Here is a 26,485-nt window from a genome sequence, read left to right as displayed (position 1 = left end):
AGCAAAATTTGTGTATGATGTGTGACTTGCAAGTAGCTGGAGACAAAAATACTGTCAGATTTAGATTGCCTTTGGAGTTATTGCATAACTGTTAATCATTGGAAACAAGTCTTTTGGAGTGATTTTTGGTGAAACGATGAATGTCTACAGCCATCTGTAAATCACGATAGAGGCTCTGTCAAGGTTCGGGGCTGTTTTTCAGCCAGTGCTGTTGGAGATATTGTCAAAATTGATGGAATTATAAATAGACAAAAGTACGGTGAGATTTTGATCCACAATGTAATACCATCTGGAAACTTTCTGATTGGCAACAGCTTAGTTATTCAGCATGACAATGACCCAAAACGCACTGCCAATGCAGAAAAATCTTACCTGGATTAAAAACAGCCAGTGGAACGCTATCAGTCATGGACTGCCCACCCTAGATCCCAACATTATTCAAGCAGTGTTGGATGATCTTGATAGAGAACAGAACAAAAGGCGGCCACCATCCAAAGACGGGTTTGAAATGTCCTTCAAGAAACCTGGAAAACTATTCCTGAGTACTACTTAACAAATTTACAAGAAAACTTGCCTGAGAGAGTTCAGCCTGTGAAGAAGAATAAAGGTTCATCCATCCATCCATTCGCTTCCGCTTATCCTTTTCAGGGTCGTGGGGGGTGCTGGAGCCTATCCCAGCTGTCATAGGGCGAAAGGCGGGGTACACCCTGGACAGGTCGCCAGTCTGTCGCAGGGCTAACACATAGGGACAGACAACCATTCACACTCACTCGCACACCTAGTGACAATTTGGATTAATCAATTAACCTATCCCCACAAGCTGCATGTCTTTGGACGGTGGGAGGAAGCCGGAGTACCTGGCGAGAACCCACGCAAACACGGGGAGAACATGCAAACTCCACACAGAAAGACCCCGGCCTGATGGTGGAATTGAACTCAGGACCTTCTTGCTGTGCGGCAACAGTGCTAACCACCGTGCCACCTACCTAAGAATAAAGGTTCTCATACCAAATATTAACTCTCAGGCTCATTAGAATTATACATGTACTGTATTTCCATTGATGTTTGCATGCTTCAACAAGTCACTGCACCGATTTCCTATTTTCCTGGCAAAATATAAAGGAATGAGGCATGGCTCAAGACTTTTGCAATGTACTGTGGTTACAATCAGTGTCTTGCAAGCAGGGCATACCTGAAACAATTATTTCTGCTAGCTATGAGCTCTCCTCAAGAGGGCTTCTTATTCTTTGTATACAGTAGGTCCACAGAATGTTTAAACAACCAAATATTTAAGCAGACTGTCATGACTTTCACAGCATTCACTCATTTAAAATGTGACCTCTGGACAGCAGCATTTGCCTTTTCAAAGGAGATCGGCATATTGACCCACAGGAGATACCAGTGCAATATAAACTGCACCAATTGTTCCATTTTAGAAAACACATCCTATATATTCTGCTTGCCTGTTTTCACCCCTATAATCCAGCCAAGCTGTGGGCTTCAAGTTATCCATTCCAACTTTTATAAGCACCCGCAGGCTTACTCACTAATGAGCACAGAGAAAGTTTGAACAAATGCATGCGGGTTCACATTTGTGAGATGCCACACTAGTTAATTCAAATAGAATATCACAGTTGCTGGATATGTGAGCACTGGTTCAATTTAATAAGAAGCCCAGATAGAGACAGAAGACCAAAAAGACTTAGTTCAAACATCATCTGCACTTAATCATTTGCATAAACGGATGACTGCTCATTTTATTTTTATAGTGCACCTTGAGAACGTGATGGATTTGCAGTCCAGATTAAATAAACCGCACGGTCGCTCAGTTCATTTGGTCAGTGGACACATCGGATCATCCTTTGGTCTTTAACAAGACATGAAGCATTGCAAAGCGCGCAAAAAGAGCAGGCTAGCTGCCAACAAAGAGAAATACAAATGAGCATAAAGAATTTAAATGTTGGTTTCTGTTCGCCTGCCTCAGTTCACAATCTTTTTTTCAAATAAGTAAATGCTCTAGTCTTCGTAGTCTTCAGGGCAGCCCACTACAGGTGAGCAGGGAAAACCTTTAACTAACAGGTATCACAATGAAAATCCCCCGGATTGTTGCTCATATTAATCCTTTCTTTTTTGTTATTTATTTTCATTTTACAAGTTTGGTGAAATGGCATGGCTGGGTTTAAGGAGTGAGCAAGTTGCTGTCCATGGTGCTGAAGATCTTTTTTTACTTCCTGCGTGCCAACGCATCCACATTAAAAACGCAATTTGGAAAATGATCAGAGACAGAGAACAAGAAGCAAAGTCAAAGAGGCAGTTTTGGGGGTTTTTTTTGTCTTTCCATCATGGCTTTTTGTTTTGTTATCAGATGAATGAGTCTGAACTATTTGCACGGCCCTCTGACATCTTTTCTCGGTGAGCCGTTGTCTCAGTCTCAGTTATCAACTAACAAAAAGAACTGGCTTCCCACTTCCTCATTTGCATGCAGATGAAACCACCACACGGCCGGGCAAACTGCATTTCAAGGTCAGCGCTGTACACCAACATGCTGCTGCTGCTTGTGCCAATCTAGGTGCCTACATGACAATAGACCCAATTACTGCTGGAACAACTCAAATGGCTTCTTCTTTTATTCTTTTTCTGCAGGAAAATTATGCAAAGTGAGTGTTTTAATATGCACGCCTTACTCAGAGCTGTGTAGTTACAGTATGACATCTTCTAGCACTAATACTTTCTCATTGTCCCACAAGACTTTGCCTCTCTAATAAAGAGAAAATACTTCTCAAATGTGCTTCTTTTTACATAGACATTTCCAACTCTTAAAGGGCAATAGAGCAGTCACAGTCAGAGATTTTACATTTTCAAACCTGACTGAATTAACATGAAAATGCGTCTTCTGGTGAGATGTACTGACTCATATCTACCTGCACCTTTCAAAGGCCTTTTTTTCATCAGTGCTCATTTATATTGAGGAGTTTAGCTGAATGGGGAGAGAAGAAGAGTAAGAAAAGAACTCAACCAATTTTCCATTAGTATTATGGGAACAATAGTAAAGCTTATCCTGACTATCTGTACTCACTCAGTTGTAGCCTCAGTTTGTTCTGATCACCTAATAAGATCTCTAAAAGATGGTGGCAGCATTTTCCATGTCTCCCTCTACCTGAGGTTAGATTGTTGATACATCCAGCTTCACCTGCCTTGATGAAAAATCCATTAAGTGACCACAGATTAGAGTTGACCTTAAAGGCTTTTCATGGCCTCTCTTCTGCTATATACAGTACCTGAGCCTATACAAAGGCTGAGTCCTGAGGCTAGAGCCTAAAACCTAAAAGTAACAGAGAATTTCCTGCCAGAGCCCTGGAGCTATGGAATAAACTGCCTCAGGAAATGGGGCCAGTGACATCTTTTACATCTCTTTTTAAGATTTTTTTTTTTTTTTGAGAACCCCTACTGATTTTATCCCACTGCTTTTATTTCTTGTACCACCACTGTACCACCCTCTTTTATTTGGTATTTTAGTTGGGTTTGCGATCTATTATTAAAATAAATTGAATACAGATACATTTAAAATGTAAAACACATTAAATACACTATGTTTTGTGTGTAGCTTTCAGTGCAAAACAGAATGAATTCTGTATTCATCATAAAACTCAACTACCAGTTTTTATGTTAATTAAAACATCCACTTTTAAGACTTTTGGTGTAACAGCACCTCTGTCATTTTGACCTATTTAGACATATTTTTCCATATCTTCAGGAAAACTGATTTTAAAGTTTTAAAAAGTGAGTGGCAGAGAGTAATAAAAACTTGGTCCCAGCCAAAAGCCAAGACACAAGATGAGGATCGGGTGGAAAGTTCAGAGAAAGCAAACAATGATAGATGGTAAAAAGCTCAATTCTTTCTTGGAAGAGTCTAGTAAAATGCCAAAGGGGAAATATTTTGAAATAATTTCTTACTCTGTGGAATATTAATACATAGGAAAGTGTATTTTCAACATTACGTGTTGCAGGAAGGGATATGCATTACATTACACTGTTCATATATATATATATATATATATATATATATATATATATATATATATATATATATATATTACAGTGTCATGGCAAGCAAACCTGAAGAATGCTAACCAAATGAACTCCTAAAAGACAGATACCTGGAAATTTTCACCAGTGTGTATACCTAAAAAGTGGTATAGAATTACAGGATCATTAATAATATGAATGAAAGGCATGACGTAACCAACAGCTTGGAGAAAACATTAGTAAATACAATGTAAAAACTGTAAAGGCATCTGCATCTAAAGTGAGAAGAGTTATAGCACTATTGTTAACATTTATTGTAGTCTTATTATCTTTAGGTTTTGGGCTTGAAATGGTCTTGGCAAACAAAATACATTGCGCTTACTTGCAGAGGGCAAATGCCCAGAAGCTGTGATTGATTGATTAACTTTAAAAGCGAAGGGTTTTTGTTTGTTTGTTTGTTTGTTTTTTTCCACCCTTGAATGAGAACTGGAATTAAATCTAAGCTATAACAATCTAAAATTAAAGAACATTAGCACGCCTGTAATGACATGGTGTAAACTTTCTACTATGTGGGCCCCTAAGGAAGTGATGATTAGGATTTTGTAATTGTGCAACCTTTCTGGAAATCTAAGCACTCTAAAGGAGGTTTAAGTGTTGTAGAGTCAGCTTGGCAGAAGCTGAGCACCAGTAGTTGTGCTTTCCTCCCATTCTTCCTTCGGTGTTCCTTCTGAAAGAGGAAAGGGGGCTTTGTGAGCTGTAAAAAAAAAAAAAAAGTCTAAATCACAACGTGACTTTTTGACAGAAAACCTTTTGATCGGTGTTTAGAGAGGTATCCATTCCTATTTTGCTTGTTTGTATAGGGATCCCTGTATAAACGTGCCTTTTAAAGTAATTTTAAATCTCCCCTGGTAAATTCAAGATCAGAGCTCCACTGAGTTAGTCCCACAGCTATGCATGCTAGTTTATGTTCACTTGACTCTTCAAAAGATCAAGAAATAATAATAATACTAATAAAAGACGTATGCATTTCCACCATTATATGTAATTTTCATGTAAAAAGTAAATATAGTGTAATACAAATATTACAGTTTTTTTTAAGTGTAAAATATGAATTACGTGTCAAGTAAAACAAACACATGCCACTAAAAACTGCATTATACCACCCTGAGAACTAGAGTCGATATCAGTGTGGAGCATAGACTGGGAGTTGTTTGAGGAGATAAAACTTTGGAGGCGTATTAATCCTCTGTCATGCTCTAGATTTTCTTTAGGGTTCCTGGCGGCAAAGTGTTTAACTTTATAAATGCGCCATCGTTATATTAGACGTACCGATTGTTTTTGCAGTGTAATATACATAAAATGTAAGCGCAAACATTTTCCGGGAGAAAAGCCGATACCCTATTTGAATGGATCCATGCTTGGTTGGACTCCGGTTTAAGGAAGCTTGTCCGCCCGGCAGTCGGAGCGGAGGGGCACTCGACGGCGAGAAGCTTCAGGCGCGGTGTTAGCTGCTGACGGACACCGAAATAGCTTCGCGACGGCTTTCCGAGCATCTTAAACCAGCGCAGCAATGTGCATATTGTCGCCGTAACTCTCGTTCTGTGTCATATTCAGGTGAGTAAAACTTGAAAATTGCCTTCTTTGTGGCTCAATTTGTGTGAAGATAGCCCAGGCTAGGAGTGTACGCTGTGGCTCAGTACAAAGGCTTTCTTTGCCGGAGAAAATGCCGGGGCTGCAGCAGCCGGGAGGCCCGCTTGTGTCTTTCAAGTCACCGACTAGCCCTGCTTAACTCTCCCAATGTTTCACATCGCTTCCTCCATTTCTCGGCCAAACGACGCGTTTCTGCTCAGTCTAAACGCATTTAGTGGCATTACTTACGTTCTAGCGGGTTGTGGACCGAGTGCTGTGGGTTTTGACAACCGTGGCCGGTGCGAAGAAACATGGTTGCTCTGCGGAGTCTCCTAACGATGCAAGCCGGGCAGCTGTGCACTCCGCGCCGCTATAGGGTTACGGGGACAGCCGGGGTTGGTCTGCTGAAACCAGGAAACCGTCCCGTAGCGAAAATACTGACAACGGCACGTTTACTTATGAAACACGGAAAATGTTGTTCGTGAATTGTTGGTATGTCTGGCGAAAGTTTCTTTGTATACATAATACATGAAACAAAGTTGGCGTAAGACTCCGGTATGAGGCGTATTTGGCTCGGTTTATAGGCTTTTTTTTTCAGTGCCGCGTCTTTATTGACCCATTCTGGTTACGTAGTGTTACTTGTACTTTCTACCGGGTTCAGCGAGTTAAACGCAGTAATCGGGATGGTTACGAGTTTAGCCTCGTAGCTGGGCTATAGGGGGGCTGGCTGTGCACCCCTGTAGGCTGCAGATGAGCTGGAAGGGCGGATTTCCAATTTGTGCAAGCAGGCTAGGCTCGGGCTCCGCGACTCATCCAGCAGGTTGATGCCCGAAGGCTACTTGATGGTGACGGGACCCTGCAACGTTTATCTCTAGTTTTAGCCTAGTTTATCCCTCCATATATAGAAGGGCCAAGGTCCCATCCTATAACTGTGGAACCTGACACTTGTCCGGACAGCCACTGTTTATTAGTGTGTCAGTTTTAATATTCTGTCCTCTCAAATGTGTTTGCATTTTTAACAGAATGCAAACAACCTGTAATGTCTTTAAGTAACATATCAAAAACGTCATAACTTTATTGTAACTACACCTGTACTACACTTATGATAGGTCCAGATCAGATACCGCCCTATCAGAGCAAAGGAGTTTCCTAAGATACCTTGTTTAATTAGAAAGGTGCATGCACTAAGTACACACCAGAAAAACTCAACAGCTGACTTCTTGGAGGGACCTTTAGTGCACTCCAGCCTAAACCAGATAAAATAACACTCACCTGTCACTCGAAACAGGCACAACCCTAACTTTAAGCCTTAATATCAATGAGTGTTTCTAAAAATGTGCATGCCAGAGATGCGGCATGAAGAGTGGTGAAAGACTGCTGTACTGATCAAAGTCATAAAGATGTTTATTTCTGCTGTAAAGCTGTGCATTCTACAAAAATTGACTCGCTTTTGGAGCGAGCCTCAAGTGGCCATTCCAGAAACTGCAGTTTAGTGCACTTCCATAGCCATTTGAGAACAAAAGTCAGCTACACCGGCCTGTTTCCTGTTTTTAGGACACATTTTTTCTAAAATGGAAAAATTTTAGAAAGGCAAATTTATCGCTAACAACTGAGATATCTTTGATGTGACAAGAACCAGCATCTAGGTAATTCCTGGTAAAACAAGAAAATGGAAAAAGGATCCCACATCAAAAGTGGTGAGAACTCCTACTTTAATAAGCACATAGGGTCTTTGATCTAATGGAAATATTTCTGTAAAGTAACTAGTAGCATAGTGTTGCAGTATTTTTGCAATGTATTGATACAGGGACACCAAATATCCATCCATGCATTCTCTTCAGCTTATCCTGGGTGTTGGGGGTAGAGCTGGGCGATAGAACGATAACGATATGTATTGCGATATAACTTTTACTCGATAGAGAAATTAAGCTATCGCGATAGACCTCGCCGCTCTTGTCCTCTTAAAAAAAAAAAAAAAAAAAAGGTCAGCCAATCCAAATTAAGTAGCGCAGAGCCGAACCAATCACAGCCGCAGCGTCACGTCGCGTGACTTGTTACGTACAGCACAAGTGCCAAGCCGCACGTGTGTTTGTTTGGGAAGCAGCCAGCGGGTAATGGAGCCAGCGCGTAATGGAGGAAATGAGTGTGCCGACTAGAAAAATCAACCGAGCGTGACCGAAGAGAAAACCGATGATGGTTCCAATGCCGGAGAGATTGTCGAACGGAAGAGCCATAGAAGTTCCGTAGTGTGAAGGTATTTCGGCTATTTCAAGTCTGACAAAAAACAGAGTAGCGTGCACTGTAAATTGTGCCGAAAGCAAGTCTGGAAATACAATAAACTGGTGCATGCATCACACTGTGCGCCACGTTATTGTTTCAGTGAAATGAATTTCTACAATACTGTTACTGTTAATTCTACTCTCTGCAGTGTTTAAATGCTTACATATACACACAGTTACTGTCCCTCCACACGTACGACTCGGTTCTGCTTCTATGCCCCAGCTTTGTTTACTTTTTCCCACCGAGGCTTCTAGACTTCTGATTGGCCAACATTTCTGCACAGTTAGGAATCTAGCGCCACCTGCTGCTTTGGCATGTTCATAGCAGCGTTTTCCTTCATTTCTGCCTTTACGTGTGGACGGGATTATTTTTTAAAACGAAAACGGAAAATCTCAGTTTTCAAAAATACCCGTGTACGTGTGGACGTAGCCTCAGTCTCTGACTGGAAGCGCTAATTCGTCATTCGGCTTTTGTCAGACTAAAGTAACTGTTAAAACTGTTTGAAAAGCTCAGCTATACAACAAGGAGAGATTGAGAATTTCCTTTTAGTTCTCAGTTTATTTGATATTGACAAAAGTTAGTCAGTTTTGTCTGTTCTTCTGTAAAACAAACTAAGATTTATTTTTAGAATTAATATTTTGTTTCTAAGTGGAATTGACAATTTAGTCTGTTTCGTTTGTTCTATTTTGAAACTTAAACACTTTAGCGGCTGCCTTTTGTGTAGTTTGCAATATTTGCCTTTATTTATCTGAAAAAGTCTCATGTTCCTTAAGTACATCTACCCTGTTGAACTTATTATGGGAAATAAATATTTAAAAACAAGCTGCTGATTATTTCACATTTTACTTGTGAGCAACGGCACATTTAAATCTTACAAATATAGTTATTTGGCTTATATCGTGATAGATATCGTTATCGCCTGAAATGAAAAAAACATATCGTGATATGAAAAAATCTCATATCGCCCAGCTCTAATCACGATATGTTAACCCTAACCCTAACCCATCATTGTGATGGTAGATGAGCAGCGGTTATCCAGCCGGACATGTTGGGGGCGGTTGGTCAGGAAGTCTAGTAACCATTTGCAGATGAGGGAACTGATACCCAGGTCTGTCAGTTTCCTGATGAGTTGTGAGGGGTGGATTGTATTGAACGCTGAACTGAAGTCTATAAACAGCATTCTGGCGTAGGTGTTGTTGTTGTCCAGGTGTGAGAGGACAGAGTGCAGTGCGATGGAGACTGCATCCTCTGTGCTCCTGTTCTGGCGGTATGCGAATTGGTGGGGGTCCAGGGTGGGGGGGAGACAGGATTTGAAGTGTGCTAGGACCAGTCGCTCTAAGCACTTAGTGATGATGGGGGTGAGTGCTACTGGGCGGTAATCATTGAGGCAAGATGGGTTGGAGTTTTTGGGTATCGGGACGATGGAGGTGGATTTGAAGCAGGCCAGTACCACAGCGTGGGCCAAGGACAGATTGAATATGTCTGTGAGCACTCCTGCAAGCTCCCCAGAACACGCTCTGAGAACACGCCCGGGGATGCCATCAGGGCCTGCAGCCTTGTGGACATTGATCCTGCTCAGCACCGCTCCTACATCGGTGGGGGAGAGAGTCATAGGTTGGTGGTCTGGCGTCATGTCTGCTTTGGTTGTGGTTGTGGGGTTCCCTCGCTCAAAACGAGCATAAAAGTTGTTGAGCTCGTTGAGGAAGGAGACATCAGAGGATGCGGGGGAGGGTTTGGTGGTCCTGTAGTCTGTGATGGTCTGGAGTCCTTGCCACATGCGTCGGGGGTTGGAGTTGGAGAAGTGTTCTTCTACCTTCTTTTTGTAATGGTGTTTGGCTTTTTTGATGCCCTTCTTTAGATTAGCCCTGGCTGTACTGTAGGCGTGTGCATCTCCTGACCTAAAGGCAGTGTTGCGGGCCTTCAGGAGGAGACGAACATCCCGGTTCATCCAAGGCTTCTGGTTGGGGTACATGGTGATCCGTTTCTGGGTGGTGACACTGTCTGTGGTTTTGGAGATGTAATCCAGTACAGATGAGGCGTACTGGTCCAGGTCTGTGTGGGTGAACATATTCCAGTCTGTGTTTTTAAATCTGTCCTGGAGCACTGCGTCTGTCCCCTCTGGCCACACTTTAATTGTCCTCACAGCAGGTTTCACACGTTGGATGAGTGGTGAATACCGAGGTGTGAGGAACAGGGAGAGATGGTCCGATTGTCCAATGTGGGTGAGGGGTGTTGCTTTGTAGGCTCCAGCCAGGTTGGAATACACATGGTCTAAAGTCTTGTCTCCTCTGGTGTGGCAGGAGACATGTTGGTGGAATCTGGGGAGGACTGTCTTTAAGTTGGTGTGGTTGAAGTCGCCAGCAACAATAAAAGCAGCCTCGGGGTGTTTATTCTGGTGTTTGTTAATGGCTGCAGAAAGTTCTTTCATGGCCAACCTAGCATTAGCGTCGGGGGGTATATACACGGCAGTGAGTATGATCGAAGTGAATTCTCTGGGGAGATAATAAGGTCTGCATTTGACCATTAGAAACTCCGCATTAGGTGAGCAGTGACTCTCAGTAGTAGTGGAATTCATGCACCAAGCATTGTTAATATAAATGCACAAACCTCCACCTCTGGTCTTGCCGGAGTCATCTGCTAGCCTGTCGGCTCGGTGTGTGTGGCGTCCTAAGTTCAACAGGGTAGATGTACTTAAGGAACATGAGACTTTTTCAGATAAATAAAGGCAAATATTGCAAACTACACAAAAGGCAGCCACTAAAGCGTTTAAGTTTCAAAATAGAACAAACGAAACAGACTAAATTGTCAATTCCACTTAGAAACAAAATATTAATTCTAAAAATAAATCTTAGTTTGTTTTACAGAAGAACAGACAAAACTGACTAACTTTTGTCAATATCAAATAAACTGAGAACTAAAAGGAAATTCTCAATCTCTCCTTGTTGTATAGCTGAGCTTTTCAAACAGTTTTAACAGTTACTTTAGTCTGACAAAAGCCGAATGACGAATTAGCGCTTCCAGTCAGAGACTGAGGCTACGTCCACACGTACACGGGTATTTTTGAAAACAGAGATTTTCCGTTTTCGTTTTAAAAAATAATCCCGTCCACACGTAAAGGCAGAAATGAAGGAAAACGCTGCTATGAACATGCCAAAGCAGCAGGTGGCGCTAGATTCCTAACCGTGCCTAAATGTTGGCCAATCAGAAGTCTAGAAGCCTCGGTGGGAAAAAGTAAACAAAGCTGGGGCATAGAAGCAGAACAGAGTCGTACGTGTGGAGGGACAGTAACTGTGTGTATATGTAAGCATTTAAACACTGCAGAGAGTAGAATTAACAGTAACAGTATTGTAGAAATTCATTTCACCGAAACAATAACGTGGCGCACAGTGTGATGCATGCACCAGTTTATTGTATTTCCAGACTTGCTTTCGGCACAATTTACAGTGCACGCTACTCTGTTTTTTGTCAGACTTGAAATAGCCGAAATACCTTCACACTACGGAACTTCTATGGCTCTTCCGTTCGACAATCTCTCCGGCATTGGAACCATCATCGGTTTTCTCTTCGGTCACGCTCGGTTGATTTTTCTAGTCGGCACACTCATTTCCTCCATTACGCGCTGGCTGCTTCCCAAACAAACACACGTGCGGCTTGGCACTTGTGCTGTACGTAGCAAGTCACGCGACGTGACGCTGCGGCTGTGATTGGTTCAGCTCTGCGCTACTTAATTTGGATTGGCTGACCTTTTTTTTTTTTTATTTATTTTTTTTTTTAAGAGGACAAGAGCGGCGAGGTCTATCGCGATAGCTTAATTTCTCTATCGAGTAAAAGTTATATCGCGATACATATCGTTATCGTTCTATCGCCCAGCTCTAATCGTGATATGAAAAAATCTCATATCGCCCAGCTCTAGTTGGGGGGTTTATTAAATAAATTAAAATACAATGATGACAAGATGACTCGTCTCATGCACCACCATCCTGAGACAACGTTAGCCTAGCAAACTTGTATTAAATTGGATCAACCAAACAACCATCCAACACACTGGTCTTGACAAGTATTCTTTACATTGCAAATGTACAAAAAATGACACAAGTAGGGAAAAAAATATACCGCGTCCATTATTGAATGGAAAATAAATTAGAAAGTATTTTTCATGCTGTTAATTTGAGGAAATGAATTCAGTAATTGGGAGCCACAGAAGTATTAAAACACAGCTGCCAACATTTCACTTACACTCTGGATGTGCCTTGATTAAATGGTGGCCTCTGGATTGTTATCAAATCTTTGCAGCCTGTTTTATATTGAACTTTTTTTTTTTTAATATTCTGGTTTGTGGGGGGGGCGGCGGGGGTGTTAATTGTTAAAATAGATGAGCATGCCACTCGGGTTGGTGTAAGATTGGATCGATTACAATTGGTTGTTTTTCTGTCCGGCAACTGATGATGCTCTAGGCATTTTAGAAGGCTGCGCAGTGGCTTAATGTGTCAGCTGTAGACTCAGTTTTGTTGGGGTCTTTTTGTTTGCTTTTAAAGTGCTTTGCCGTTGATGGGTAGACTTAATTATTTTCAGAAACCTTCGAGCTATGATGTGTGGTACCAGACTTGAAGGAGAAAAAGTGGTCTGTAAAATCTCTGTGCTTAAAGTGACGGAATAGTAATTTTTGCTTTGTCCACCAAACAGCTTTAATGCCTGAATTATCAAAAAAATAACAAAAAGCAGAAAAAATGCACATTTAAAATAGATCAAATGGTTTTTCAGCTCAATGTCTATTAGCTGATTACTACTACTCGGGGTAAGGGGAAAGAAATCAGTATGGCATGATATTGCTTGTTTCGTGTGGCTGTGATGTATTTTTACAGGCTCACCTGAAAAACCTTCCAACACACTTATTTGACAAAGTTGCCTCCTATTCAGAGCAGGCTGATAGCTCAGTGACACAGTGAAAACAGGACAGCAACCTCCTTCCATAAAAAAAAAAAAGAAAAGAAATTTTAAATGAATTTTTCATATAGTGCAACCGATTTCAACATGGGGTTTCTAAATGGTTTGCCAGAGATTGAGGGTGTTGCACACTCATGACCACTTTTGATTGCAAGACCATTGCACAGATTGCCTGATAGTAGGCAACCGTTCTACAAAAAGTTCCAGTCTAATCACTCTCAGATAAATTGTCAAAATTGTTGCAAATAATTGCTTTCCAAATAATGAATGCAGGCAGATTGTCATCATGTTGCCATCAGCCTACATGAGTCTTAAATGATAACAATTCGAGTGGACTTGACTCAACTGGCCACTGGTTGTTCTAAGTGTTCATTTGGACCCAGTTAAAGTGTAATACCAACAGCAGAGTGGGCCATAAAACAACAACCAATCACAGAAGACCCTTCAGATGATCTGGCCTACTATCGGATTAATCCCATCATGAGCAGTTTGGCATTTTTCTTGGCATGCTCTCATGGTTCAGCCACGCTTAAGTAATCTGAGGCTATCTGTGTGTATGTATTAAAGCTACAATAAATCATGACAGCAATATTGGGCATGAAGGACCTGATTTTCAGCTCTTACAGACTGTAAAATTTGAGTAACAGCAGTTTGGTTGGATGAAGTCTAATTGTAGTTTTAATAATCATCACTTTAGTGACATTTTTTCTTTCTGTGTTTTTTTTTTTTCTTTTCTTCATTACAGAGTGAAAAATGTAACTGAACGGAGTCCGCTGCGCTCCAGTGGTCGAGGACCTCACCCTACTTCACTAGAATGTACTTGATGAATGTACCTCCTGTCGCAGTGACGCAAACAGAATGGAGAACATGTGGCCCGCCTGGAGGCTATAGCCCTCCAGTTTGCTTCAATGACTCTGACACAGAGTTGTCCACAAGAGGCACACCTATCTCAGACAAGGTCCAGATGATCATAGAGAGTCTTAGAAGCACCCAGTCCTCACTCGAGATGGGCGACGAGATCGAGGGTAATGTGCTATCAGGACAGGAGGGTCATCCCCAAGTCTGCAAGGTTGCAGCAGGTTCTTATGTGGGAGTCAAGTCCAAAACTAAAAGCCCCAGTGAAAACCCACATGTTGACATTTCCTCGCCAAACATCCGTGAAAGCAGTGACTCGGATAGCGACGATTCTGTGGACAGAGGAATCGAGGAGGCAATACTGGAATACCTGAAAGAAAAGGATGATCACAAACGCAAAGCAGAACCGTGCTCGACTTTTCTCCCATCATCTAAAATTCAGAGAAGAAACCCATCCATTCCCGAGGTGTCCAAACAGCACAGCAACAGCGATGCATTCTTGATTGCGGGTAGCAATTTTTCAAAAAGCCTCAAAGTCGAGACCCCAGCAGTACCCACTGTCATACCTATAAAAAAGTGTATTAAAAACAAGGCATCTCTAAATGAAAATATAGTTAAGAACTTCGATTTGAATAAAAGCACAAACAAAAGTTTGGAGTGTTCAAAAGAGCAAGCAAGAAATCCCTCTAAACCAGTGAGTCTCATCAACAAAACTGTCAGTTACCCCGTCACGGCTAAGGTGGAAGACTCGAATGATTCCAGTAGCGACGACGGCATCGAGGAGGCCATTCAGAGATATCAGCTGGAGAAAAAGGAGCAGCAGAACACAGCAGAAGCTTTCGATCCACGTGCATTCAAAGAGGAGTCTGACTCGAGTAGCGATGACGGGATTGAAGAAGCGATTCGCTGCTACCAGCTTGAACAACTCAAGGAGAAGAGCGTCCTGACGCCATCGCTGCACAAGCAGAAACCTTTCAGTAAGTCGATAATACACAATGTTGCAAGTACAAGCGCAGAGAATATCAAAAGACAGAAGCTGAGGAAAAAGATGAGCACGACAGAAAAAGAAGTGAAATCTTTCCAGCCTACTCCATCTGTTTCTATACCCAAACCTACACTTTCAGACAGCTTGAAATGTAAAGAAAATGTATTTTTGTCATATAAAGTAGAGAGTTTGAAGGAGCAGGCAACCCCTGCCCCTCCAAAGGCCAATACAACTGCAGAGCTCATGTGTGCTGAGGCAATACTGGACATTTCAAAGACTGTCATGCCTGGGCCCTTCCATCATAGCGTTGGCCTTAGTGGTTGTGTCACCACTGAATCTTCCTTCCAGTCTTCTCTTCCTGAAAACTGCCCCTGTGAAGAAAGCAATGACAGCTCCATTGATAGTGAAGATGGGATTGAGCAAGAAATCAGGAAATTTCTCGAGCAGAAGGCCCAAGTGCACAAACAGGCACCCAGCTCTGCTGTGACTCAAGACGCTCAGGGTACAAATGAAATGGAGAAGGTAAAAGCAAATGAACCACAGATCGAAAAGAAACCATCGAAACTGTCTTTAAAGCAACGAAGAAAACACAAAGAGAAAAACATTTGTGTTTCCACCATGGCAGGGGCAGAGGACAGCGTTAAAGAAACCGCCTCTAAGCCTTTACCTGACCATACAAAAGAATCAAAGCTCTTGGCATTGCCCCAGAGAAGTCAAACACACCCTGCCACTGGATTACACAAGTCAGACCAAAGTGGAGACAAAAGCAGCTCTCTTGACAGCGATGAGGACCTAGACACGGCGATAAAAGACCTTCTGAAAACGAAAAAGAAATCAAAGAAAAAGATGAGAGACTTAAAGCGGAAATCAAGGAAGTGCCTCAAAGACGAAGACCCGCTGTTAGGAAATGCATTTCAGACCAAAAAGTTACACATTGACTTTCTTTCCAAGTGTAGTGATTTGAAAAAGGTGCAGAAAAGTAAGAATGACAAGAAAGACAAGCCTGGGCTGGGGAAAAAGAGCATTTCACAACATAAGCAAGTTTATAAAGGTAAGAATCACGAGCTGCATGAAGGTGAAACGGAGATCCTGAAGGGAGCTGAGCGTCCAGGCATCCAGTTTGTGCACACTGCGGAAGCCGCACCTCAGATTAAGGAAGACAGCAGCTCAGTAGACAGCGATGACAGTATTGAGCAAGAGATCCGAAGATTTCTGGCTGAAAAGGCCAAGGTTTCTACCGCAGACAAAATTAAAGATGGAAATATAGCCAGGAATGGTACTGTCACTATTTGTAGCTCATTTCAAGATAAAGACATTAAACAGGAAAATCAGCTGGCTGAGATTCCAACGAAAAGTATCAGTCCTCTCTCTGAAAAGTCTCATATTAGTAGTCCAGCTCATAATAGACTTCAGACACCACAGACTGTTTTTCCAGACATCTCTGCGGTCGGTGCACAATCACATCCCTCAGCCGGATCCTGCAGTCCCAGTCTTTTGGAACCAGCAGATGGGGCAGGGGCAGCTAGAACTGAGGAAAGGAGACCGTATATTGATAAAGGTGATGTCCACAACGCCACCTCACAGACGAAGAGGGCTCGACCAATTTTGAGTCCTAGCGTCGCTCATTCTCGCTCAGAGGCAATCAAATGGCGCCAGAGCCTCGGACTACCTACTCACGACGCGAGGACTCTCAGTCGGACTCCGTTCCACATCACCTCATCTGAAATCAGCGAGGGTGGCTCGGTAACACATCAGAGTGGAGGAATGGCCCACAAATTACAGACCCCTGTTACTGTTTGGTCCTCTGCAAGGACCAGTAAATCACCATTCCCCTGTTCTAAAGACACTGCTGGAAATACTACATTCACATCTCCTGTTTTGAATTTTTTTTCTGCTGCCAGACAGCATCCGAGGATGTCCTTTACACGGGATCTACCTGCCGGCCAGAGGTCCCAGTGCTCCATCGAAGGGGAGAAGGAGAGTACGGTGCATATGCCCAAGGACAAGAGTGTGTTTGTGGAACTGGAAGCTAATAGGACAAATCACGTCCAGGTTCAATGCAGGGAAAGAAGCGAGGTTAAGGAGAGAGCAAACTTACTAAGGGAGAAGAAGAGCGAAGGCGAGGGTATGAAGATAGATAATAAAGAAGTGCATCTAGGAAGAAAAGAGGAAGAGTTTATAGATGAGACAGATTGTGAATCAGGCCAGAAGAGAAATCCAGAAAAGAAGCAGGGCTTTTCCACATTGTAAGTATTTTTCTTTGACCACTATAAACCATAGTGTCATCATTTTCTGATTTCTCTAATGGTGTCCTGTCAAATATTATAGATTCTGATCGAGCTCATTGATTTATAAGGGAATGTTTATTGATTTTTTTTTTTTTTATCATAAAACTGACTTTTTTTTATGTATTTTTACAATTTCACAGTTGTGGAACCACAATGAAAACTTTATATGTGCTCATAAGTTATCTGTTGTTGATCGTTTGAAAAGCAATACAGTGACACTTTCGTGCAGAAACGAATGAGCGGTAGAAAATTACATGTTCCTAAATATTTTTGCTAAAAAACAAAAAAGAAGACGTGACAAGGAAAAGAAGTCTCAGTTTGGCAGAATAACGATTTAGGTTTGAGTCCAAAATGTTTAAATTTAGGTTGCATCTTTTCCCATCTTCCAGTAGGAAACCCAGAGCCCTGAATAGTTACATTAGTTACCTTATTAAGACTTTAAAAGTAATTTCCAACATCAAATTTAGGGATGGACCATTGAATAAGCCAGTACAAATCAAATGACACAGATGGCATTGGTCAGTGGTTATTGTTTGTGTCTCATCAGGTTTGTATAAACTGTTTAAAAAATATATATATAACCTGGACATTGGCTAGATTTTTTTTAAACAGTGGTCCTGGTATTGGTTTGAAATCTCACTGTGCATTCTTATTTATTGTAGTAGGTTTCCATCACTGCCTAGATTATGGTTTTCATTTATTTTACATGTGCAGGAAATCAAAATGGCACAAAGTTAAACGTCTGGGTGCTAAAGCTGCAGTGGTTAGGGTGAAAACATAAGTGAGAGAAAACCCCAAAACAATCATTTTTTCAAGCAAAAATGCCAAAACTTCCTAAAATAGGGTTATTTGCTGCATTTCATTTCTTTGTGTGTTAGGTAAGTGGGGTTTTTTCCTCTTCAATGTCAAATAGAATCACTTTACCTGAGCTGAGCAGTCAGTACTGAAAATAAGTTTTAGTTGTAGCCCCAAACAATATTTTTAACATGAAATTAAGGGCATTGTGTATCTAATGTAAAAAAAAAAAAAAAAAAAAAAAAAAGACCAATCAGATTTCAATACTGTTTAAACAAACCTTAAAATATATTTAGACTAAAATACAAAGTAAGTGAACTTTTTGGTTTATTGGTTTATTATTCCTCTGAATTTTCTCATCTGTGTCTGCAATGACACAATTTACTTTGTCCAGCATGTGCTGCACTCTGCACAGTGTATATCATTAGATCTTTTGACACTTTCACAACCTTTTCACTCAAGTGCAGCAAGTGTTTTTATACTGTCAGCACCATCTTGAAAAGTCTCCTTCCTTTCTTTTTTCCTTCTCACATTTGTCTTATTCTTTTAATCCCTTACCTCAGACTAATTCTGTGCACTCTGAATGATGATCATTTCAGTCAGTTTCTACTTTTTAAGTATAAAGCAGAAACAGCCACTATGTTTCAATTATTACTTTGACTCTTGTGAGCCACTTTTTTTGGGTAGGGGGTTGTTTTATTTTTAAGATAAATATCATGGGTACAGGAACCAAGTTACCACCAACCTTTTGCTTTTCACACACAGCGCTCTTCTTGTCTTTGTCTGTTCTATAATTGATTTTCATGAAAGAAAATTTAAAGCCGAGTTGCTGGTGATAGATCTTCTAGTAGTCTCGGATAAAGTCTTGCTCCAGATTCCATAAGTACCACATTTCCCCCTCGCTGTCTTGCTAAAGTTGATATTTTGTGTGGCTTGTTTTTGGTTTTTTTTTTGTCATGTTAAAGTTTTCCTGGATTTCCTGTTTGAAAAAGGCTATTTATTTTTCTTTATGAAATAAAAAAGGCATTACTGAACATGCTGTGCATATCCAGTTTTTCTGTAAATATTTTGTAAGAAGTGTTTTTTTTCTTCTTCTTCTTTCTTTTACTCTTTCTGATGACAGAAATGTTTGCCGTGTCTTTTAAGTGCATCTGTGTAATAAAGATTGGAATCTGAGCAACAGTGGGCCTCTTGACTTAAATTTTATAATTTACAGAATTATTAAAGATTACTGCAGGAGTAGTCTGATGCATATCCTACTCTGCCTTTACCAGGTCTTTATCCAGTGCCATTGATCCCGGCATTACCTTCAGGCCTTGCATAGCTCTTACCTCAGAGGAGAGAGGCAGCATGTTCAACAGGAGATACTTGGCTGAAAAGTGCAAGAAGGTACAATTATGTGGAAACACGACAGCGTTTGTTTGTCAGTTACAAACATCATGATTTCAGTTCTTTATAAAAAAACAGTTCAAATCCACAGTGTGAAGTGTGTATTATGCAATGCTTGCAGGAGAAAACTTCCCTCATTAACTCTTCTGTGCACGGCAAGGCTGTGCAGCACGTCAAAAGGAAACTTCAGTTTGTTCCAGTAAGCGGGTATGTGATCGCACCCAAATGGTTTTGTCTCAACAGTGAATGATCAAACGCAAAGAAAACTCATCTGCAACTTGAGTTTCCTTGTTTGTTTGGTTTTTTGCAGGAAACTGGACGCGCTCAGCAAGCTCAGCATACACAGTGAGATAAAAGCTGGCTTTTAAAGATGCACCTGGAAGATGCTGCCTGCTGTTAGCGCGTGTATGGATTGTTGAAAAACTATTATGGACCCAAGTGTTTATGTATTACAGTTGTTGTTTTTTAAAGTATTTAGTAAGTATGTAAAGTTTTGGTAAGTTCTATAACAGTACTAAGGGCATTAAATTTTAATTTTGGATTAAATATGGATCCTGAACTCAGGGATACCTTGAGTATTTCAGCATTTATCTTAGCTGAATTCTTCTATTTTTTCTCGAATGCACAGTAAATTTGATTTGGGGTTATATTGTTTGAGGTACCATATATTTGTTCTTATCCTCATGATGCCACTGTTGTTTTTTGTTAGAAGTGGCGTCTATATTTACAAACATTTGTTTTATATTAACAGTTTTTCTTCTTACAACAAGCATTGGCTTATGTTCTTGAATACGTTTCATAGCTAAATGACACAAGAACGGTACTGCCTGTGACGCTCCAACTCTTTCAATAAAGTTGAGCCGAGAAAAGGTGGGTTAATGGGTATTGTAGTTTTTACACAAGCACATCACGACAAGCTTCTACTTTGCGGCATTCTGTGAACTACAGTTGCGCAGTCGCAGTTTGCTGACCTTCCATGGTTCTGCAAGCATGGCTGTCCGGGCACTTACGAGAGGTAACTGAAAACCGTTTACAGTTTTTTATTTAGAAAATAGTTCAAGGAAAATATTCAGAAGATTTAGAGCCAATCCAACATTTTACCTTGTGTTTATTTCTGCGTTTAGTTTTGAGTTTCGTGTACGCTACGCTACAGTTTAGCATGTTAGCCCACAGCTAAATGCTGTATTACAATTAATGGCAATAATTGAACGCCTGCGCTAGGTTATTGGCAAGCATTATTCGCTTCATGATAGTTAACTACCGATGTTTTAACTTTTTTTTTTTCCATATTTAGGCCTTTTAGGGTTCCGATACTCACGGGCTGCCACCGTAGCATCCCCCTGTGGTGGACATCACTATGTGACAGCACCGTCTGCGAAGCCACCTCAACCCCAGGCTGGCGATGTTACAGGTGAGCTAAATAACGCAAGGGCGTCAACACATGGTTTTTGTTTTTTTCAAGAATTTTATTTATGTTACTACTTGTCATTTGTTGTTGTTGTTTTTCCTTATTAACAGAAAAAATATTAAACCAGCCCCTCGAGAAAGCAGACTTTTTTCGTGTGGCTGAGCTTTTCTCCTTGAAAGACTTATTCGACGCCAGAGTGCATCTTGGTCACAAAAAAGGTTGCAGGCACAGGTTGGTGTGATATTTATCTCAGCGTTTTAGTGCGCTGCACCCCCGTATATTTACAAATTGTTTGTAGTCTGTAATTAAATAAGCTGGAGACACTTGTCTTTCTTTGTGGGTCAAGGCTTTATAACTTCTACCTTAGTGTTTGGGGGGGGTCGGGGTCCTGTGGGGTTTAGGTATTCCCACCATGTGAAACTAATCTCACATGATAGAGGCGTGTTCAGTCACTACTTGGCACATGTTAGATTTTAGACCTTCTGTCTATTGCTTAGTCTGTCTGCATATTATGCAATGGCTGAATAAAGTATAACTTTTTTATCTTGAACAGTGTCATTTGCCCAGAACTCCTAGTGGTAGTCTCCTGTGGATAAAAAGTGGGGAGTTATTAATAATAATAAAAAATGCCATAAATCTTCATGCTTTAAACCCCTCTTTATTAAATTGGAAGTTTCTGTTTGGTAACACTTCTGGTTATTAATGGTAACAGCAAGCATAAATACCACAGGTCCTAGAACCTTGAAGGAAGAGATACAAACTTGTTGTTTTAATACAGATGGCATTTCTTTTAACTATTCCATAACTAACCTATTGTCATTAAATGCTTCTAACAGAAAGCTCCAGCAGCAGGAAATGTTTTGGTTACTTGGTCGATCATTTCATCAGGAATGTAGCTATTAGAGCTATGTTATTTTATTCAGCAGTAGTGATTCAAGTGACATTTTTCTGAATTATAATTCCATGTTTCTAGGCTCATGGAGCCGTATCTCTACGGCTGTCGTTTGGATCATGACATTATCAATCTGGACCAGACTATGGAGCACCTTCAGCTAGCCCTCAACTTCACCGCCCACATAGCGTATCGCGGTGGCATCATCCTGTTTGTCAGCAGGCGGCGTCAGTTTGGCCATCTGGTAGAGACCACGGCCAAAGATTGTGGAGAGTATGCGCACACGCGGTACTGGCAGGGCGGCCTCCTCACCAACGCCAACATCCAGTACGGCCCAGGAGTCCGCCTACCGGATCTCATCATATTCCTTTCAACTCTCAACAACGTCTTTCAGCAGCACGTGGGCATCAGAGACGCAGCCAAGATGAACATTCCCACAGTGGGTGTGGTGGACTCAAACTGCAACCCCAGCCTGGTGACGTACCCCGTGCCCGGGAACGACGACACTCCAGCTGCCGTCGAGCTCTATTGTCGTTTGTTTAAGATGACCATCAACCGTGCCAAAGACAGAAGGAAACAGATGGAGCTCATTCATGGTCTGTCAGCGCCCACCTCGCAGATCTCATGATATTAATACTTAAATTTAAACAAAAAAACAAGAGACGTTGAAAAGCCTACATTCTTTAATCTGAAGCTCATCAACTGTGTAGTGTATCCTGTTTTATGTTGATACACTACAAATTTGAAATAAATTTTGGCTTCCTCCTTCCATTACACATCTGCACTTGGAAAACATCTGGTTTAACAGTCAGTAAAATATGGCTCAAAGTTAACATTGGTGCAAATTTATGTGAATATCACAGCTGTAAATCGCTGAAATAACAAAGTGGTGATCCATTGTTGAAATCCTGGCGTGGGAGAGTGATGATCATTTGCAGTTGCAGACTGAAAGAAAAGTATCTGAGTCATTTTCACAACTGTATTTGCTCTCTTGCGGTCTATGTAAGTGTTTAGGCCATGAAATGTGTTTCTGTAAACAAAAATACCTCTGCAGAAAGTCAGCCAAGTGATGCAGAACATAAGCAACCTATGAACTACACATGAACATTAATTAAAAGCAGTTTCTGAAAGTGTACACTGAAGTAATGCCTGTTCATCTAGTTAGGAATGAAACAAGCAGGATTAATACATATATACATACACTGGAGGGATGCAGCATCATTTAAAGAAGAGTATACATGGATATTGAATGAACTAATCTGAAGCCTTGAGTCTTTAATGTGTAGCTCATCAGCTGTATAGTGTATCCTATTTCATGTGACGTTTGCGGCAGTTGGTTAAGTTTAGTTTCTCCCAGCTTCCGTAGTTGTATCCTGTAGCGACCTTCTATGGCCACGAGGTGGATAAGTAGCTGTCACGTCAAAACGGTGAGTGGGTGTATGTGAGTGGGAAGAAGTTTATTAGCTTGCATTTTATGATGTACTACCACAACGGTCGACGTGTTCCTGCATATACAGTCATATTTCAGTTGTTCGGTTGTTTGTAACCGCGGTCCGCAACAAGCAGTTTCAAGGTTTCAGGCTGACGCTCGCGAGCGCCGACATGTTTAACAAACCTGCAGACTGACTGTTGGAGACGTCAAGAGCAATCACAATAGCAAAGCTTATTTCCTTTCAAAGCCTTATTACTTATATCATTACTGCTGTTTAAAGTCGGTTATTTTTCTCGCACGCTGTGAAACACAAATCCTACACTCTAATACAACTTGCAGCCTTTATCCCAAATGCATTCCACATTATTACTTTAAAGCTTAATTGCCATCGTTTGATTCTGCTAAGTAAGCATTATTTTGTTTGCTGAAGTAAGATTTTTAAGCTAATCGGGGTAAAATAAAATGAGTGTCTGAGATTCGAACTCATACGATATGTAGGGCTCGTCCTTTTGCAGCTGATGGCGGGCTTGTCGGTCTCACAATTCTTGTGAAACTGTAACTAGATGTATGGGTAACAGTAACATATTAAATAAGTTACTGTTTAAATAAATAATTTAAATAAGTTCCGCTTTTTTGTGTGTAAGTTCTTCCAGTCAACTTTTTGAAGGCGAGGCAAATGTTCACATGAGTCTTACTAAGAGGAACGAAAACGTTAAGGCCACAGACAGAGGGGGCTGGTCAGGGTAAGTGTTTTTTTTTATTTTTATCAGGTTAGTATGATGGAGAAGAGTGGTAGGAGATAGGGATTTTAACACTAGCCCAGGCTTGTAATCTTCCTGTACATTAACGGTAAGTGACTAACATTTGTTAGTCAAGGAAGTTATGAAATGAACTAAAAAAATTAATAAATAAATACTCACCAAAAATGTTTCAGCTAATTGTCATTTGAACGAATGACTTATTTCTTATTTGCAGATGTACCGTCCAGCTCTTGGAAAACAGATTTTAATGAACCAACGAAAAACTTCCATTGGTATGTAAAAATATTTGCATCGCTGTGATTTTAAATGGAATAGTTTCGTGTGTTGTTTCATATTTGTTTTATGTATGTTGTGTCCAACTTAATTTTTTAACTGCTGTGATACAAGAATTTTGCAGATCTGGGATAAATGAAGCATATCTTTTTTTTTTTTTTTTTGTTTATATAGATAAATATGAGGAGAGAAGAGGTGCCATTGCTTTACCTTCATGCAGATGAAGGCGGTTGAGCTGAAGTGAAGGCCGTTCACAGGATGGTAACAGGTTTTGTTAAAAAGCTTTTGACTCTTTATTGCCCCTTGAGACGCAACCCTGGCTCCAGTGCCTCTGTTGCGCAGTAAGTCGGCAGAAAGTAACGGGCTCTCGATAGCTCAAATCCACTCTTTCGTGGGCTTTGGGTATGGAACCGGGCCAGATACTTACTCTCAATCTACCATGAAGGTGTTGTGTTCCTGCCAGTCAGTAGTTGTGTGCTATTTAAATCAATTTAACAACTCTACCTTTCTAAAGCTTATTTTTTGTATACATGGTCTCATTATGGATACATTCAGTCAGATTTATAGCTGTGTATCTAACAAAGTGGCTACTTAGTATATAATGAATATATTTTGAATGTAACAAATGTATGTATGTAGTCCTCATTGTCCATAAATGACAAAGAGGACTACATGACAGTTTTTGGCATACAATTTTGAATTGCCTTTACAGTTAATTGGATTCAAATGTCAATGTGAATGTTTCCATTATATAGATGTCAAGGTTTGCACTTTAATGATTCAGACACGCTTGTGGAGCAGCAGCGGCTTGGCTTCAGGAAGGTACGAATTAATACTTTTGCTCTCATTCAGTCTGCCCATTGAGGCATTGCTGTCCAACATTTCTTGACCCTGTGACATAGTGGGACTAGGAGTCCAAATGTCTGCATCATCTTAGGCTTCAGTCACACTGATAAACCCCCTGGGTAACCAACACGAAGCCGATCCAGCAATTTGAATTCTTTACATTTCAGGATACTGTTCTTTAACCCTCTGGGGTCGCCGGATGCGCTGGCGACCCCAGAGGGTTAATAAACGATAAGAATTATAGATATTGTGCTTGCAACACTGGAATTTCATAAATGAATGAATCGCTTGGCTTGCAAAAGTATGATGTCACAACAATGTGATTGGTCACTTGCAATGTTGAACCTGGAACAACATTTATTATGATGATGTGGGAACAACACCAACACGAGGATATCAGATCATCCAACCAGCACTAGTGAGGGAAATGTCTCTATTCTGTGAATAGTTGCTGGGTGAAATTTGCTTCAGTTGCTAGCAGGTTATGTCAGTTGCCAGTAGTTTGTTTGCGTGCAAGATGCCAACTTGTTTGCAAACACCTAGTACTCACTAAGCAGCAGTGAACTGTGAAAAGTGAAACAAACTAGAAACAGAAAACACTCACCTTCAAAGTAAAAGTGTGTTAGTGAAATGTGTCAGTTGCTGCAGTAAGGCACAGCTTTTACTTTGAAGGGGAATACTTTCTGTTTCTAGTTTGTGTTTCACTTGTCACAGTTTCCTTACTGCTCTTTGTGTCTTTCACAAAAACTACGGGTAGCCTATTGCTTTGGTAATTAGCCAAAACAGTCGCAAGGAGGGGTTTTTTGCACAACCCTCTTTGCAGCCAATTTCACTTAACAGCAACCAATAACCTCCAGCCACCAACCACCAAAGAGACAAACATTTTCCCTTTGTGAAGTACAACATACAGGTTTTTTGCAACCTGAGAAGTGATGAAATGCTTGTTGAAACTTGAAATGGACATAAACAAACTCCTACATGATTTGTCTTCGCAGGTGACTACCCAGTGTGCCTCAGGGTTGGAGACGATGTTATTTCCAGGAGCTCTAACGATTCCTCACCACCTGACTCCTCCATTCAGCTTGCTCTCTCTTCATTTCTTGATTTCCTGTTCGAGCATTTCATCCGCCTTACTTCCATTAGTTTGTTTTTCTTTTGCTTAACTGTTGAAGACATTGTTTTTTCAGTTGTATTTTTCATTTTGATTACGTGCATATGAAGCGTAATGTCCTCGTTGCGCGTAATCACATATGAAAGATTACTTTGGCAATTGCATTTGTGGTGAGTGCTATATCAGCTTTTCCCACAATCAAATCACTCTGATGATCATATGATAAAGGCAAGTGTTTGTGTGTGTCGATCCATTCCCTAGGAAATGATGATTTCCTTTCCTGTTTGCTCACATTTACAAACGGAAAATATGTAATGGGAGCTTTTACTTGACTACTTAGCTGGTGTAGAATTTGACATGCATGAAACAGAAAATGTAATAAAATAAATTGACATGAAATAAAATTATTTTCCTGAAAGTTGTAAAATGTCTGTTTTAAAAACAATATAGCTTAATAGGGAAGAGCAAAACAAACAAAGTTCAAAGAATTACTGATGAAAAGACTTAATTACAGAGGTATGTAAAAATTAGGAGCACTAGCAAAAGACTGCAAAATTAAATAGAATTCATT

General features: G+C 40.8%; 2 protein-coding genes across 4 annotated transcripts; both read left to right on the top strand.

Annotated features, from left to right (window-relative positions):
- The first annotated feature begins 5,255 nt into the window (after positions 1-5,255).
- Positions 5,256-20,064, top strand: ppp1r26 (protein phosphatase 1, regulatory subunit 26). Its single transcript, XM_085464142.1, has 5 exons — positions 5,256-5,640; positions 13,625-16,965; positions 19,077-19,191; positions 19,313-19,398; positions 19,502-20,064. The coding sequence occupies exons 2-5, from the start codon at positions 13,694-13,696 to the stop codon at positions 19,557-19,559; spliced, it is 3,531 nt and encodes a 1,176-aa protein (XP_085320268.1). The 5' UTR covers positions 5,256-5,640; positions 13,625-13,693; the 3' UTR covers positions 19,560-20,064.
- Positions 20,065-20,122: 58 nt separating this feature from the next.
- mrps2 (mitochondrial ribosomal protein S2) lies at positions 20,123-26,332 on the top strand. 3 transcript variants are annotated; one of them, XM_085464145.1, is made up of 9 exons: positions 20,123-20,206; positions 20,486-20,602; positions 20,710-20,830; positions 21,573-22,918; positions 23,568-23,666; positions 23,899-23,956; positions 24,132-24,218; positions 24,713-24,779; positions 25,799-26,332. In XM_085464145.1, the coding sequence occupies exons 1-4, from the start codon at positions 20,182-20,184 to the stop codon at positions 22,117-22,119; spliced, it is 810 nt and encodes a 269-aa protein (XP_085320271.1). In that variant the 5' UTR covers positions 20,123-20,181; the 3' UTR covers positions 22,120-22,918; positions 23,568-23,666; positions 23,899-23,956; positions 24,132-24,218; positions 24,713-24,779; positions 25,799-26,332. The 3 variants fall into 3 exon arrangements, with proteins under 3 accessions (XP_085320271.1, XP_085320272.1, XP_085320273.1); XM_085464146.1 differs by having other exon boundaries at positions 24,132-24,225; XM_085464147.1 differs by lacking the exon at positions 23,568-23,666.
- The last annotated feature ends 153 nt before the right edge of the window (positions 26,333-26,485 follow it).

The sequence above is a fragment of the Copadichromis virginalis genome, linkage group LG7, assembly GCF_057382275.1.
Source record: "Copadichromis virginalis isolate Kocher_CV1m ecotype Utaka linkage group LG7, C_Virginalis_male_GT1.1, whole genome shotgun sequence".
NCBI lineage: Eukaryota > Metazoa > Chordata > Actinopteri > Cichliformes > Cichlidae > Copadichromis > Copadichromis virginalis.
This window is presented reverse-complemented; position numbering and strand designations above follow the sequence as displayed.